We start from the raw sequence: 18427 nt of genomic DNA, 5'->3' as shown, positions 1-18427 counted from the left end.
CCACTGGATAATGTACTATGTAAATATAACTGTGCCAATAGTTGAAAAACCAAGAATGCTGTAAAAAGTCTATCAAAGTAGGTTATATAAGGTGTACTTTAATCGGATTACAGATGACAGGTTTACAATGTAGCCAAGATTCGATGACATACAAGAATTGTACGTACGCCAGTGTTTCTTGTAATACTTTTACATTATGACTCCGTAAAATATAACAATGTCATATCATAACACGTCATGTAAATATAATATATTTTATTGGTAGGCTCCGAATGTGCTGTAGAATATCTAGATCAACAAAACGCTATTAACTAAGTCTATTGAAAAGATGTATGTACAACAATAAAATCATGTTAGCTTGATTGATCTTGGAATGTGACGACCAGAATTTGTTTTGTGACTTTTACTGTCTTGTTATTCATACACTGTAGATTATCTTACGTGTATTGATGTTGACAGACCTGACATGTGATATTGAAATTTGAGCGTTTTGCCTGTTCCTTCCAGTCTACATAAATGATTTATATGAATATAATTAGATTTCTTAATTGAGCAACTTTTCCTTCGGTGATATCTATGGACATACCATGTCAATTGCCCTGCATGTGGAAAATAAGTTATTTGTATTTTGACATTTCTTTTTTGAATAACAATAATGCCGATGAATTTAACAAAATTGTAATAGTAGAATTTTACAGTAAAGTGTCTGTACCTCTCTAAAACGACAGCATAAGAATCGTCGTTCCCTAGGATAAAGTCAATTATTCCCTTTTCAGAAGCATTCACTTTATACTAAAGCAGCTTCTAAATTTCCGAACAGTTTCAAAAAGTATTGCAAATAAATATATCAGAACGTGGCTACGTTGATGATGAAATCGAATTTCTGTTGTTCTTGCTGGAAAACCTTGTGCAGAATTGCATTGGTTTCTTTTTTTCATATATTAAAGTTGCTTAAAGACCACTCTGAACAACTGAATTTATCCAATTGTTGTTTACAAAATAGTATAAGTTGATGAACAGAAAAGCACTGCAATACGTTGCCATTATGTTTTTGAGCCGACATATACACGAACTCGTGAAAGCACCCATGAACACACACACACAGACACACAGACACACACACACACACACACACACACACACACACACATCCACACACATACACACACACGCACACACACACACACACACACACACACACACACACACACACAATCACACGTTCAATTCATCGATAATGTGTGATATCAACCTTGCACAACGAGCGAAAATGGGAGAGGTTAACCGACATATTGTTTTCATCTCTTCACAAAGGCCGGATGTAATCAATCGCCTTGGCAACGTCGATGATGAGGCAATTTTTTGTGTCCTTTACTGAGATATGACAATGCACGTGTCCAAGAAGGAGATTGGTTTCCCTTTGAAGATTAAAGGGATGGCGTGGTATTGGTTGCGGTGAAGATTCATCTTTTGAACTGTTTATATTTATAAAAAGATAATACTTAACAGACACTTTATGGAATGTTAAAGAGCATGCAATTCTAAGAGGAATTCAAAGTTTATTATTGATGAAAATCGGCTTTGAAATGGCTGAGATATCAAAAAACAAGGTAAAACAAAGCCATCTTAAGAGAAGGTGGGTCCCACTTTTTTTTTTTTTTTTATAATTGCTTTGTTTTGGATATCTCAGCCAAATCAAAAAATAACTTTTTATGAAATAAACTTTGAATTTCGCTTAGAGCTCTATGCTCTTTCATGTTTCCCAAGAGGTTTCTCATTATCTCAGCAAATTATCATGAAAAAAATTGGAGACCTGAAACCCCTTTTCTACCGAAACAGTACGATCCCTTTTCGTAAACTTCTAGCAGAGAGAGAGAGAAAAAAAAAAAGAGGGGGTGGGGGTGGGAAGGGACTGGGGGTGGGGGAGATAGTGAGAGAGCGAACAGAATATATATTATATACATGTGTGTGTGTGTGTGTGTGTGTGTGCGTGCGTGTGTGTGTGTGTGTGTGTGTGTATGTGTGTGTGCGTATTATATATACTCGGAAATTTGTATTAAAATTTGTGCTCTCTTTATGATAATATTAGATATATAATAAAGAAAGAACGAATACATTTTTCCGAGTAGATTACGGCATCACAGGTATACCGCTTAATTTTAGAATTGATATTGAACACACACACATACACACACACACACACACACACACACACACACACACACCCAAACACACAAAAACACATACATGTATATGCGTTTGCCATCATCACATGTTCGAGTATTAAGAGCGAAAGCCCGAGAGAAAAGTAAGAGAGAGAGAGAGAGAAAGAGAGAGGGAGAGGGAGGGGGGACAATGCATATCCATTTCTTTAAACTAATTAACAACATGATTTTCAATTGCTTAACTGTGAAGGCTTTTCGGTATACACAAGCACAAACCATTCTCGTCTAATTCTGTTAAATACTCTCATTTATTCCATGATATTATCGAAATGGCTCATACCCCAAAGGCACTTGTAGCCATAAGTTAACTGTAGCATATGAGTATATGTAATATAATTCGCTGACGTGAAATAAGTAGCCTGTTTGATGTGTAAACTCAAATAAAACCGAAGAAATTTTTTGAACATATCGAACAACATGTATAAATTTTTCATCTATCGGGAGTACGTAGAAGCTCGAAATAACATGGTATGACGGAAAGAAAGAAAAATTTATGTTAAAGTATTCTGACATTAACTGGCAAGAAATAAATGAAAAAGAACAAAGTCGAGTACGTCTCACTGTCTACGTGCATGTAGAAACTGAGTTTTTAGAACCAAATACATCAATGTCATTACATTAAGCAGCATTGTCTTACAAACACGCACATTTTCCGCTAACACAGCGAAAAATACATCAGAAATCTAGACATTTTGCGGTAGAAACAGGAGACTGTGTGTTAGTTTTATCTCCATCCTGTAGATCTAACAGTTTATGACATTTGCATATAAATGAACATGGCTTGAATAAACCTGAAAATATAATGTTTCTTCTAACCTCGGCCGTTTGATCTGCCGCATACAGATTCGATTTTCCGTCTTAGAAATTTACAATAATTCACACACTAGACAACTAGTAGAAATAAATAACTTTACTAATAGAGTACTTACATAAAAACATGCGCCCGCGCATAAACAACATCTTTTTTTCTAGAGACAAAACATCTAAAACATGGAATCGGATCAAACACATTAAGTGGCTTTGTATCAGGCGAGCTGTCTTGAGATGGATTCAGAAGGTGTATTGACATGGCTATTATGAATAGAATACTCCATTCGTTCTCTCGGAACGCTCATGTTGATTGTTGATTTGGAGCTCATATTTCATTTTTTTTTCAATTTTGTTGTCACTTGATGACTTTCTGTAATATATTTTGTTCAGAGAAATGCGCCAGCGCATTCTGACATTGTAAGCAAGCCTTCACGACATTCACACAAAATGTATTTGTTCCATTTTATTTCCATAACAGGGCATTCTTCACACACTACCATGTCCGAACCATCCCTTACCTGTTATATTATAGAAGAATGTATAAGTCGGACGTGAAATAAATGAATGGATAGATAAATTAGCAAATAAATACCAATATGAAGATCAATGAATATCATCAACGGGTCCTACAACATTGATCATTGGTCCCGATTTGACCTCTGGCAAATAGCTTTCTTGTCTTCTCCATATTTTGGGCAAAATAGTTTTTACCATTTTGTGCTTCTTTTTTGGTGGCATAAACTTCAGTGAATTGATACCTATCTATATTCCACGAAGTAAATCATATCGCAGACATAAAAATAAATGCTATAGCACGTGTTCATGACACTATCTTCATGACAATGACACTACAAAACTTCTTCTACGTGCTCTATCCAAAGTAACATGTCAAGTTTGTGTAAGGTTCTAGTATTAAAACTACTTATTGTTAGTCTGAACAATTTTGTTGTTGTTGTTGTTTGACAGACTGATGAACACATACATATATGACAGTTTGTACTATGCAATAGATAGTTAAGGAGGAATCAGAAGAGATGAATGAATCGGAAAGTTAATTGGAGCGGTGAGTTGGACTGAGAACAGCAAATGTTTGAGAAACTCGGCCTTTTAATCTCGGCACTCTCGTCCTTCATCGTCTTCGGCTTTGGTGAGACTCTGTTCACCGCTGTTGCTATGGTTACAGCTGAAGCTGAAACCTCCGAAAGGTTTATCTCTACCGTTATAGAAATGAACATCTAAGTTCATGTCATCTCTTAAATTCAGTTCATTCTACGACGAACGGTCTTGAGAAAACAGTCTTAACTTTCCCAACGAATTTCTTGGCGCGCGTTTACACGGAAGTTGTGCGGCAGCCTGCTCTTCTTTGTTGGAGAAACGAGCGGAACGCTCCGTTGCATTGAAGTTGCAGTTATATTTCTTGAAAGTTGGCTTCGAGTAGAAGTCTGGCTTCAAGCACTGCTGAGTGCGCCTTCTGTGCTTTCTTTTCCCCTGCGCATTTTGCGGGAAAAAACGCCACTTCCGACATGCAATAGACGCGAGAACCTCAGAGCTCCATTCACTGACGAGTCGTAAGTCGGGTCGTATGATAAGGTGGGTAAAATCGTGCCGAGTCACATTGCGCTTCAGACCGAGGACTCGATGTCAAAGTAGAGCTCCGTGGTCTCGATGGGCGGCGGGTTGAAGATCCACGACTCGAACGGTCCCATGCTGTCGGCTTCGTCCTCAGATTTGGGCTTGGTTCTCGCCATGATGTAGCGGTCCGAGGCGAAACACCGCTGGTAGAGCGGCACAAGGAGATAGAGGAGAGTTGCTACACAGTATATCCCGACGCTGGCGTAGATGGCGTCATCATAGGAACCTGTTCGATCGACACTCTCACCTGTTAACAGAGAACAGAGCATCAAACTCAAAGAGTTACAACCCTCTTTGCAACAACTTCATTACAAACAGTACAAACTTTAAGACAGGAAAAGACTGTAAGGGTATGTTTAACTTGATGACATTGTTTATAATACAATAGATTAGCTTGTTACAAGACGTCAGAATAGAAGTGTCGAATATAAGCGGGCAAATTACTCGAAGAAAACAACAACAACAACAAAAGACTGAATAATATCAAGTCTGATTACAACTTTTGAAAAAAGGAGTCAAAGGGACCAATCAAAAGGATGCAGTAAAAGCTTTTTATAATCTTTTTTTAAGCAGACTAAAAATCATTTGACTATAAGATATAGTTGGACAACCTTGTCATTATCTTTTACTGGTTTTGTTGGTGTTGTGTTGTTATTATTTGTTTAGCTAGCAGGACATGTAGCAAATATGACGTCATGGAGTGAACTAGACACATAACGACAAGGGCAAAGCCGAACACGTACCGAACAGAGAGCCGAGAATCAGGCCGAGGCCATTGGCGATGAGGATGACTGTGCAGGACTCGACGCTGCGGGCAGCACCGAACACCTGGTTGCAGATTGAGTACGGCAGGGCGTCGAACACGGTCATGATGAAAAATCCCGTCACTGCAGAACAAACAAAGTGCAATAGAAACAGACTGGTAAAATGATTCCTTTTGAAAATAACGGACTGTAACTGCAGCTCATGAAGTTTAATAGAACTTTGGAAGGGCATTTTCATGGTAGCAATTGAATTGAGTGTCATTGTTTAATCTAAATTCGTTCTGATCTAATTTGATTTGTTTGGGGAAGGCGGGAACGTACCGACAGCAATGCACATCATAGCTGCGATGGACTTGGCGGCCATCAAACCGAACATGACCCCGATACCGAGAAGGCTGGCGATGACGAAGAGGTAGATCTTGGGAAAGGGCAGGTGGTCGCCGAAGGCGGAGAGGCAGATCTTCCCGAAGACCTCGGCCACGGCGATGACGGTCATGATGATGGCGCACATGGACTCCTGGATACCAGCCGTGGTCATGAAGTTCACCTACATACGTCACAAAGAAAATGAACGGAATGAAAATGAAATAAGTGGAAGTAAAGTGCAATCACTCAGTGGGCCTTCTTGGTAGAAGGAAGCGGGACGGTATGGTGACGCCAAAGCGGGGGACAAAAAAGCAGAGTCAAAAATTTGATTTGATTACATTGACTCAAAGGAAATCTCATTCAAGGACAATTGCAAAGACAGACGGATGATTATGTGGACGTGATCCACTTTGCGATCAGCAGTCAAAGCTTAATTTCATTTTGATTTGAGTAATGATGTCATTTTGAAGCATGTAATTTCATTTTGATGAGCGTAAATTGATGACTTCGTTATTAGCCAAGGACGTTGCCAAAAACCTTGCTGTTTGCTCTTGTTTCGACAATGAGCGGGATTTGTGCATTTTGTTAATAGTTATCTGTCAGGAGATTGTGGCTTAGTTGGTTTGAAAAAGACTTTGTCTTCTGTTGAAAAGTTCGTGATAAACCATGGGAAAACTAGGGCAGACATGTTCGCGGAGGCCCAGCGCTCCGCGAAACACCTGTATCTTACCCCACAAATCCTCCTCGTCGCCTTATCAGTTGTTTACGTATTCGGTTCTACTTTTTTCAATCCGTTAAGTGCCTACTTAAAAGATGTGTCAAGTAGATTTCTGAGCGAACTTTGAAGTATAATAGGAAAAGATGTTTACTCTTCACGAATCACTGATAACAGGTGCGCCGTACAACCATACACCTCATATCTCCGACAAGCCTCTTTTGCGTGATTAATTTCATCTTCTTTTTGTTTTTGAAGGGAAAAAAAAACAACCTTGGGCAGCACTCTTTCGAGATGACAATCGTGATCTTGTTCATGATAATTTTGTTAAACTACGTTACCGAGTATTTAAATGATACTTCAATGTCGCGCGGAAAAAATGATAAATTAAAGTTCAAACACTTGTGCATATTTTGACAAGACGACAAGGACAAGGTGGTACATCGATTACTTACACTGTTGCAGGACATTATGTAAATAAATCTTGAAACAAGAATAGTACTTGAGAAAGATGAACAGAGATTTATGGACTGTGAAGAAGTGGGAAAAGTAATTTTCCGTCACCCTTCGGAAATATATATGCTCATAAAAAGTCAAAATAGAAAAACGCTCAGAATAATCATAGAGGAAAGGCCGTTTGAGTATACATCCCTCTACAAAAAAAAAAAAAAAATATATATATATATATATATATTATTTGTTATTATTGCTATCAAAAAGGTGCCATACATGATAAATACTCCCGAAAGTGTGGTATATGTTGATAAGTAAATGCCTAAGATAGCATCATTTTAAACTGTGTATTTGCTCTGTCGCCACTATAATAGTCAGAATTGGAAAAAGAGAATCAGAATTTACGTTAAGATTGGTGCAAGCATAGAGCATCGTTTGAGGCTCCATGGTGCAAGCAAAGGCATTTGTACCATTCAGCCCAATTTTATATGAACAAAAATAAGAAGAAACGAAATGCCTAAATTCTTCACATTGCATTATCCCGTCATTTTTCAATAGCATGAGGGTAAAGCACGCTCTCCCTCATGACGTTGGGGGTGGGATAGTCCTTTTCTAGAGCGATGGACAATGGTCCTATTGCTTTACTGTCACAGTTGTTTAATTATTAACCGAGGCGAGACGTGTCCAGTAAAAACTGCATTACAGGTCAACTCGCATTGTTTGGTGACTGGTCGAAGCCCATCTGTTCTCGTTCCCAATAAATTCTTAACACGTTTTGTAATGTCACTAAATCTGAAGTATTGTGATCACTTTGAACACCCGCACCCCCCCCCCCCCTCCATTCCTCCGCGCCTAAGACAGTGCAGCAGTAGACTAAGTTTTGAGAGTCTCCTTAAGAACATGATATCGAACTACATTAAGCTCTCGTTACCTAACAGTCACCTAACAGTGACTGACAAGAAAACAAAGACTGTTCTTTCGTCTCAAATCAGATCAAATCTCAGATGAAATCTCAGATGAAAATATTAACTTTGATTTAAGAAGGAAAGGTGGAGGTGATGAACATCGTGGTAGCTTACCATACTGACGTAATAGAAGCTCATTGTCATTGCACATCCCATCAGGCCAAGGGCGAGGAAGTAGATTTCCGGATAGGTCAGGATCACCAGACACCTCTTAACAGTCTCCATCCGGGTCGGCTTCTTGCCCTGAATCTGAACTTTAACCTCTTTCTCATTCATCCTCACTTCCGTCGTCTGCTTGGTCTCCGACTCCTGCGAGGAGGAGGAGGGCGACATGAGGCCCTCCGCCTCGGCTGCCTTGGCGATAGCTGCCTTGCTCGGGGCGGGCTCGGTAGCGGCGAGCGGCTTTTTCTTCTCGGCCTCCTCGGCGACCTCGGTGGGCGGGGTTGGCGGCTGGCTGTACGTCGAGATGGAAGGGATGCCGAGTGCGAGGATGATGCCGGCCATCACCCTCAACATGTTCCTCCAGCCCAGGTTGGTGACGAGGTAGAAGATGAACAGATTCATGGCAAGCATTCCTGTTGAGAGTGAGAAGACGAAATAGAAATTATCATTTACCATCGTGATGTCGTTGTTATTCAGCACGTTACTGCTAGATTTCCTGTTTACGAAAATAAATGGATACCTGTTTATCCTTCATTGAAGGTATCGAACTTACGCTTCCAGAGCTACGATGTGCCCTCAATCCATGAAGATGTTGTTAAATATTCCTGTAAGAGCATCATGAGTCTAACAGTGTCAAGGCGAATAGGTTTAAAGCAATGTTATCAGATTGGGAGTCACGCAACAGAACAAAATACATAGGTAAAATGATATTCGATACAGACTATTTGAATATACAAGTTGACTTACTTTCATTAATTTTCTTAAACTCTTCGATTTGACTCATTCCCTTACTGGCCTGCACTTTGCATTTCACTAGTCATTTCAATTCAAACACTCTTGTCTTTCAGTTAATTTTCCAATTCGGATGAATGAAATGAAATGTGTACCGTCAACGTGTTAAAAGAAAGCAATAAGAAGTAAAAAAAAAAAAAAAAAAATCTTACCTGACGTTGTTCCGATCAAGGCCATACTGGTTGCTCGGGAGCAGTTCTTCTTCGGGAAGTACTTGAGGATGAGACTGATGGAGGCAATGAGCACCATGTTGATTCCGATGCCGAAGAGGACGCTGAAGGTGAAGAACATCGGCATGATGCTGGGCATGAAGGAGGTGATGACCAGGGAGCCCACGCACATGACGAGGCCGATGCTGGCGATGAGACGGGAGCCGAAGCGGGCGATGAGCGGGTTGGAGATGAAGCTGCCCAGCGTGTGGAACCCGATGGCGATGGAGCCGACCCAGCCTGGAGAAAAAAGGGGGTAATCAACATAGGTTGGCAAAGGATGGAGCAGCTAGCGGATGCTGAGGGGGCTGGTGTGGAGGGGCAGGTGGTATCGTCCGTGGTAGTGCTCCCCCCCCCCTATCGTGAAAGTCGATGCGGCCAAAAGTCATTCTCATTACCATTCCTATTAAGGGGGTATGTGAGAAAACGGGAACTTTCGCTGCAAGAAGAGAAAAGATCCAACAAAGAGAGGGGGAAATGGGGGAGAGAGAAGACGAAATGAGAATTGGTTAGCAGACGAGCTCGAAGCACCAGGGGATGGGATCAGGGAGGTGAGTTCACCCTGGTAGAATGGATGCCAGTAATAATATATTACCATGTTAGCAGCGCTCTAAGGAGACAGGCAAAGATTACTGATGCAAAATGGTACGACTGATGCCTTGATCTATTACAAGGAAATGATATGAAATGACCCATGGAAAACACAAAACAAATCGCACAAATCTCACACTATATACATCATACATAACACTAGACACGTGGCGTAGCCACTTTTGGCAATTGCATGACGTGCCGAGTGGGGCCCGGGAGATAGCCGGTGAGGTACCCAGTGATGTAAGGGGAGATGATCTGTTTAATCAGATGTCATAAAAGGAGAAAATAAATAGGTGAAGCCATGATTACATGAAACCATCCCTCTTTAATGCTCCTAGATACTCTGATAAAGAACGCCGTAACATGACTGTCCACACAATAGTAATGTGCCGTCGGTTTGAAATCAAACGAGACCCGAAGATGGTAAAACATGCAGAAGCAACGAGGACCAGTTATCAGTTTAACAGGGACCATAAACAACCTAGCAATAATCTTTTCGGTTATTTGATCGGGAACGAAATGTGCCGTCTAGCCTTGAGGATGCATTCGTCCAGCAATCAAAGACAGCAATAAACAGCCGTATCTCGATTTTTGGAGGAGACTGAATTGAATGTTTGCTAGAGACACAAACTATACGACTATTTAAAGAGAGAACACTCATGTTTATGAGGCCCATATTTGATTGAGGTTAAAGATGTCCTTCGAAGCATGAATGATGCCTGCGCATTCCATCAGATGACACTTGAGATCTTTACCCCTTTCTCTCTCTCTCTTTTATGTTTCTCCCAACCAAAACGTGGGATTGATTAATAGAAGGTTTAATTCCAGTGTAAACCATTAACAATGTAACCTACAATAATCTTGTGTCCCGCGCGTTTGACCTGATGCCACGACAGCAAAAGTGGCGTGTTACCACGGCAATTGCTTTGGAGTTACATCAAGAAATTATCAGACTATAGATATCTTATCCAACAGAGGGTTTGAGACTATTGCATCAATGTCACAAAACGGAAAAAAACTCGTCCTTCTCCAATCTATCTCGCATTTTTTATCAAGCGCCGTACCCGGCTCCTTCGCCTCTAAAATGTTGCCAAGTCATTATCGCTTGTGTGGACAAAGTCTACGATTAATTGCACTTTCACAACTATTATCACTTGATTTGGAGGATTGGGCGAGTGACGAGGTAATCAGGCAAGCCCTGGAACCGGTTCAATCTACTTTATTTCGGGTATTGACGAAGATAGCCGCGGTTGCGGGCCGGATTTTTTAGATATGTCATGTTTGATTTCTAGTGGCCAGCGATTAGAGATGTCAGTGCGACCGATAAATTATCGAGGTATGTGATATTCTCGCCAAAACATGTATTCTGAGAAGATTAATCCTGCTTGCCACTTAAACAACAGAATATGCTTTCAGTTATACTAAGTAATGTACAAGGTTGCATGCACTTCAAGGTCATTCTTAGTATATGGGTTAGTTACATAATACAAAATAATTAACATTGAAACAGCTATCGTTTAATGATAAAATAATGTATTAATTAACGAAATCAATTTCGATTGACTTATTTAATGACACGAGGAGTTCTGGATCCATCTACATAATCACATTGTCCTTCTTGTCGTCAAAATCTGTTTTAGTTCTAGCCCCCCCCCCCCCCCCCCTCTCCACTCTCTCTTGGTTTAGGAAGTTTGGGATCAATAATAGTATTACTGCGCTCGAAGCCTGCGACACTGAAGGTTTAAGATCTTCACGCATTGAAAACCAGGCGAGCAGAACTGAGTTTCTGAGACCATAAACAAGTGGAGTTAGGTATACATGTACCAATACTTTACAATACCTCCTTCATGCATTATCACTTTCAGATCATGTGTTTCATTGACAGCAGCTGGAAATGTCCTTAGACAGCACTTAGTAAGAACTGTATTTAAAATACAATTCTATCTCCGACAACCTAATAATGCGCATCCGACTTTTTTTTCTAGCATTACGTCTTTCTGCCATAAGTTGTACATTCAAGATGATAAAAATTACAACATTATCTTCTTCCCTATTTCTAACGAGAATGCTGTTCTCTACAGCAGGCATGGTTGAAATATCTGGATTGTTGAATCCTAGTGAATCAGATATGATAGCCGTAATCTGGTTAATTATTCATAAAACGAACAAGGGATAATCTATATATGGGGGATAATATTGAACACCAGACTGTAAGGTGATTATCCTACTGTGCCCAAGTTGTGAAAGAAGATTGGAAAAAAATTTTGAGCGTACAACCAAACTGACAACTAAGACTACATGTGTAAATTGCTCTCATGTTTTGTGTCTTCTGAGAATTTCATCTTCTCATCCGCAATATCAAAAGAAAAAGAAATACAATGAGCGTAGACATCAGTTAATTCTGACATAACATAGCACATGGATACAGTTTTGATTATATCACTGGTATCATTCATTATAATAAATTACAAATTAAAATTTAGAGTTCTGAGTGACGGAAAGGGAATCCATCGCTCTGGAACTAAAAATCCAGAACAGAGAGTATGAGGAAGAATAAAAAAGAGCAGGACACGGTGGGTGAGTCCGTCGACAGGTTGATGAAAATTCTATTCACATAATTATGTTTCTTATACATTGGCCAGAAAAAAAATGTGTTTAATCTGCAGGAGTTTATAACTACGAGGAGGACGGGAAATATCTAAGTAGCTCTTAGTGGTGGCGATTGTGGAAGATACGAGGGAGACGCAAGATGATTGTAGGTTTTTCTGCGGACTTCCCGAAGTTTTACAGCATCTATTTAACAGACAATACGGCGATAATCAGTCAATGTCAGACATCTACACTCACATGAATCATTCAATCAATCGATGAAGGAAATCACCAAATCATTACACGAGTGAATGATATGGAAGTAAGGAATGGATGGATGGATGGATGGATAGATAGATAGATAGACAGACAGACAGGTGTAGATAATACTCTTAAGAAGAATGAATAAAAATCCATGCCCACACGGCTACATTAAGTCAAAATGAACAGAAAATGAGGAATGAGGAATGAAATGGTGAAGATTTCAGATACAGGGAGGGAAATAATTCAAGGATGAGGGAGGGTACAGAACTGCCTCCATGTTTGTAAAGCGAACGAAATGATGAGGATAGATTGAGGAATAGAAACAAACATGGATTGAGACTCACTTGTTGGCGATGCTCCGCTTCCGAGGTCCTCCTTGAGTGCCACAAAGAGGATGCCATAGGAGTAGAGCATCCCGAAGAGGGCAAAGAAGGCCACAAAGGCAGCGAAGGTGACCACCCAGCCCCATTTCTTACGGAACCACAGCTTCACTTTTTCCACGTTACTCTTGAAGGCAGACATGATGATGATGTTGCTGGTTTCTATTGAGGATGCGTTGCGTGGTAGAAAAGCACAATCACAAGATGGCAATCAACTTGGCAGTGGAAGATTCACGAGTTACTTTGTACGACGCGAGGTTTTGCGAGACTGTCCGCCGAAAGTGTTCACAACCAGCTGTCAGGAGAAAGCGGTTGCGTCGTCTGCTAGCAGTCGTTGAAGATCAACAGAAATTTGTTGCTTGAGAAATTCTGTGACCCTTTCCGCGCTGCGGTGGTTGCTTGGTTTTGTGCAGTTGATGGTGGGCTTGATGGAGGGTCAGGCCTGCCGAAGGCTTCAGCTAAAGGCTGATTGAAATGAGCTGAAGAGCTCCTAAAAGCCGCTGTCACCTTCTTGCAGTCATGAAGAATTGCTTGTATGCTCTGCTCATACCACCATCTATGAATTTATACGGCTGGGGTAGCCGCGGCATGGTAACAGCGAGGGCCTGGTAACAGCGTAAGCTACTTCGGGGTTTCACTGACAGTTCGCAATCAGCTGTTCGCAAATCAGCTGATTGCGGTTTGTGACGTCACGATCGAAGGCGAGGGCTTCCCTCGCGCTAACCTCGCTTTGCCAGTCGTTTCGATTCAACGCTTTGCCCTTTGTTTGGTGGTTGAGCGCAGTGCTGTTCAGAGGACGCTTATCGTCGAGAGCGAAAACACGCAGCTCACGTACCCGCTACCAGCGGCGACCTGATTCGCTGACCTCGAAATTTGGTATCATTCAATGCTTGGCCATGCGAGGATCTTTTGTTTGCTTTTTTTTTACTGACTTTATTATGTATTCCTTCTCCCTCTCTCTCTCTCTCCCCTCTCTCTCGTCTTCTCTTTCTCTCTCACTCCCTCATGCCTTTCCTTTGCCTCTCTTTTCTTGTTTCTTTCTGACAAAAACAAGTGAATACGATGGCTGCTCGGAAAATACACCGTTTCATGTTGTTATCATACGCTTCCACATGTTGCAGTTACTGTAATCGCCGCAAACATTTACAATTATCAGCAATCATCCGTCTGCGTTCCAGTTCCTAATTTGTTGTTGTTCATTTTTCCATCTGAGAAGATGGCTGGATAGCCCATATTCAGCTACACAGGTCTTCCATGGGGGTCCAGTTGGATGTGAGGTGGGACCACTTCACCGGGTTAAACACCCTGCTCTTTGCGATGAATGAATGAAGCGGGATCTTTTACGTGCATGAGTTGTGATTCTCTCATACACGGGACATCCATTTTATGTCCTATCCGAGGGACAGGACATAAAATTTGATACAAGTATTTTACAGAATATTTTTTTTTTTCTGAACTTTTTGAGGAAATATTGTCCTCGGGCCATCGACAAGCTATAGGGGGCAACGAAACATGATGCTTTATAGGAGATGTCATTCAACTCAATAGCGCTAGAAATTAACTATTTCGTTGCCGCATATATAGGCAAACTGTTTCCATACAGAACCAATGACATGTAAAGGCTGGATCTCTTATGAGAGTTATACCTTCCATCGGATGGCGGTGACACACTTTACACACGTACGTCCCCTCACAATTATATGTAATGAACTATGTCATTTGAAGTCAGGTTGAATTATGTGCAGATTCATAAGGATCAGAGCTAGCTTAATGGGCATGATAAAGGCATGAAGAATTGATAATGGCAGCACAAAGCTCAAAACAGCCCTCCCCAGCATTTGTCATCAGGATTAAAAAATATATATATCCACAAAATATGGTTGAACTTTCAAATGAACGCTCAATTAAATGAACATTTGGTCTAAAGTACGGAGAAAAAAAAATGGTTAAAAAGACTGAAGACATTTTCTTCCATTCGAGATCATCAAAATAAAACTGGAGTATAACATTGAATGTTGACGACTATCCTAGTTACTTGCCGCAAGGAAATAAAATAAAACAGTAGTGGTGCTAGCAGCGGGTGTGGTGTAATAATGATTGCAAACGTCTTCGAGAAGAAGAAGAAGAAGGAGGAGGAGGAGGAGGAGGAGGAGAAGAAGAAGAGTCGATTAAAACGATCCAGATTACTTGGTAATCTGCTATATGCCTATAATCACATAGCTATGAAATTCAATTGAATTTCAATTTATTGTCATATTTCTCAATGAAAAGATACATCAAATATAACAAAGTACAAAAATACATCTAGCTAGGATGTACAATGAATTATTGCAAACATACAGAACACGGTGGTCAATCCATGAAAATTTGGATCTAGGTTTAAATGCTGTGAGAGGAATATGATGGAACCTACTTAAATACAAGCTTATTAAGCGTAGATCCCAGTATTGTGCCGAGTGTTAAGTCTGTATTCTATGATACTCTACATTTCTTGCTTTTTCGAACGTGATATATGGCGCATTTGACACCATATTCCATTTGACGATCTGAAGTCTTCAGTTGACTCAATATGTCCTTTCACGGTCTCAACTCTGCCATTATAGCACGTATTTTAATGAGAAGATGTTGAGCCTCTGACTATTGTTGTGGTAGGGAGGTGGAATGAGTTCCACTTCCCTGGTTGTGGTGTATTTTCGGTGGATAAGGAAGATAACTTAAGTGGATCAAACATCAGAACTCGAATCAACAATAACTGAGAATAAAGTGAAGTACACACTGTGGCCAAAGTCTGTGTGAATTATCCTTTTGTTTTGTTCAAAGTATATTATATGTACGCGACGTTGAAGATGCGGGTTATACTGTCTTGTAAAAAACGCCTAACGTCAAGCCTAGAATCGTGACCATTGTATTCATTTATGCTAATTCATCAGCTGTATGGGTTGCACTGCGATCACACCTCGCCTTGTTTCGGGAACTGGTCAAAACCGGTTCCCAAACCTGTCACTGGACTAGATCTGATTATTATTTCTATGTTACGTGAAATTATACCTCGACATTGAGATCAAGTTCGTAGCAAAATAGTTGCACAATGCAGGTCTCGTGTTGTTTTTCGTTTGTCATCCAGATTTCTGCTCCTCCGTCTTTCATTCTCTTTCTCTCTCTCTCCCTCTCTCTCTCTCTCTCTCTTTCCCCCTCTCTCTCTTTCGACCTCTTAAAACTGCTGAAAAGAATCAACCTACTTCACAATACGACGTTTCAGCTCAGTTGTATGCGTATGACGAGGTCGAGCAAACAAAAGATACAACCCTTCGAATTTAAGGTGCGATACACTCCAAACAGGTTATTTACAGAAAATTTCATGCAAGAATAAGTACACCGACAACAAGTGGAGTAAACAATATCTTCCATTCCTTGTGTTTAAGAACAGACCAGAGGAAAAGACACGTGAACATACCCAAAGGGATATGCATGTATACTCATAATCATACATATTAATCAACATGAACACACGCACGTAGGTTGATGCATCTTTCGAGAAATAGTGGTCAGCAGGTTTATAAATATTGCGGTCGAAGAGTGCAACTTGAAGGGATTGAGGACTTCATGACTGAGTTGAAGCATAACTTTAATTCTAACACGTTTTAATGCAAGATGATATTATGCTCGAACAAAAGAATGTTCTTTTCATCAAACAAAACAAGACGGCTATACCTCACAGCACCTTATTAAGAAAAAGAAGAACAATAATTGAACTAATTGATAAATATGAATGAGAAATGATGAAAACCAGATAGGTGAGATACGATTTTTCTGTCAAATTTTACCATTTCAATTTCAAGATTTCATTTCATCTTAATTAATTCATCCATTTCATTCACGGTCCAGGCATAACAAGGAACAATGATAGATGAAGCTGACTCTTGTTGAAGGAGAATATATCAATATATTTTCTATATCATATCCTCGCACTATAGTTATACCTTTTTAAAACTCTTTTACAGCGATGATAATTGCTAAAGAAATAGCTACTTTATGGTATAAGTAACACCGCTCTGAACGGATTCTTACTAAGTGAGTTGGCTTCCTTCGTTGTTCTAGTTTTTCTTTTTTTTTGTTACAAAAGTGTAGCAGAAAATAAATCTCGATGAGACTGCCATGTTCATGTTACCATAAAGATCGCTGTCTCCGAACATAATCACAGTGATATCTTTACAACTACTTCAGATTAGCATGAATCGCACACATCTTATTTGCTTTCTTTCGAACATGTCACGAAGATGCTGCAATTCCGTATGCAATCGATCAATAGTAATCAAAAGATACTTCGAACATAAAGAGGCGGAGCCCTGCTGGTGATCAGTTATATCATAATGTACATATAAACAGTGTTATCATTGTGACATGTGCAATGAAAATAGAATAATCTACAAAACATTACATGAACATTGATACACAGCTCAAGTAGGCGCACTATGCCCTGTATTACGTGCGCTTGAGCTGAACAATTGTTTTTTTTTGTTTTTGTTTTTTTTTTTGTGCGCAAGCTCGGTTGCAAGTCTGCCGGAACACCCTTGCATGGGTAAAGAAAATTTAAATACCACTAGAGCCTTTGCAATGATTTCGAAGGGAGAGAAGGCCATAACCAATATGAATTGTCTACACGGTTTGACCTACTTATCAAGCTGTTTTTTGTTTTTGTTTTTTGTTTTGTTTTTTGCAAGAAGGATATTCCTTAGAGCTTATGTAGATTCTTATCATGATGCCAAAGAAGAATAGATTGATTATGGACTGGTGCATCACCCCACTGGTAGCTTTGAATTTGTTAGACAGTATAAAACCAATCAACAAATGTTCCTCTTTTAATTTTAAGATTTGTGTTTCATCGATGAGGTTCAAGTTGGTATATATTAGTGTATTTATTAACGGCCAAGGGTTTTATAATATCATTACACTCCGCTACCACGATACTTCTGCCAATCTTCCATAGAATGTATTCCTAATTGTGTAAAAATTGAATCATATGGGGTTTGATACTTTTTTTGTACAATAAGAGTTGTGACATAAAAATAGGAACTTTTAATTTTGTTCGGTTATCAATAAAATCTTTGATAGAGAAAAAATAAAACAACTGAATAGAGTATTTAATAAATATCTTACAAAAAGAAATTGCTACCATATATGAATATTTGTTTCATTCTATAAATGCGATCATGAAAAAATGACGCAACAATTCCATATCCAAACTAGCTGAAATGTTAATGTGATTGTGCAATAAGTCTTCACATCATTTCCTTTTCTTAGAAGAAGAAATAACATCGTAGTCATCAAATTTTTCAAGGGCTGCACATTAAAGCAGAAATGATATCAAAAGAGAGTTATAGGCCTATCGTTGCTATACATCACTCATCCCAACATGATTTCAACTTTTTATTTTTGTCTTAAGTAGGTACCACCTCATGCAAGGGTTGCATGTTCGTAGGGCGACGGTGGGGTCGACGGTATCATTA

At 39.8% G+C, this 18427-nt stretch overlaps 1 protein-coding gene across 1 annotated transcript; it reads right to left on the bottom strand.

Annotated features, from left to right (window-relative positions):
- Window positions 1–2454: 2454 nt before the first annotated feature.
- LOC140233689 (monocarboxylate transporter 7-like) lies at window positions 2455–13440 on the bottom strand. The gene is made up of 6 exons (XM_072313789.1): window positions 12885–13440; window positions 9037–9333; window positions 8045–8505; window positions 5753–5978; window positions 5411–5554; window positions 2455–4914 (listed from the first exon to the last, which is right to left on the bottom strand). The coding sequence occupies exons 1-6, from the start codon at window positions 13060–13062 to the stop codon at window positions 4658–4660; spliced, it is 1563 nt and encodes a 520-aa protein (XP_072169890.1). The 5' UTR covers window positions 13063–13440; the 3' UTR covers window positions 2455–4657.
- Between the last annotated feature and the right edge of the window lie 4987 nt (window positions 13441–18427).

Source organism: Diadema setosum, chromosome 10 (genome assembly GCF_964275005.1).
Source record: "Diadema setosum chromosome 10, eeDiaSeto1, whole genome shotgun sequence".
NCBI lineage: Eukaryota > Metazoa > Echinodermata > Echinoidea > Diadematoida > Diadematidae > Diadema > Diadema setosum.
Note: the sequence above shows the minus strand (reverse complement) of the source record. Positions and strands in the feature narration are given on the sequence as shown.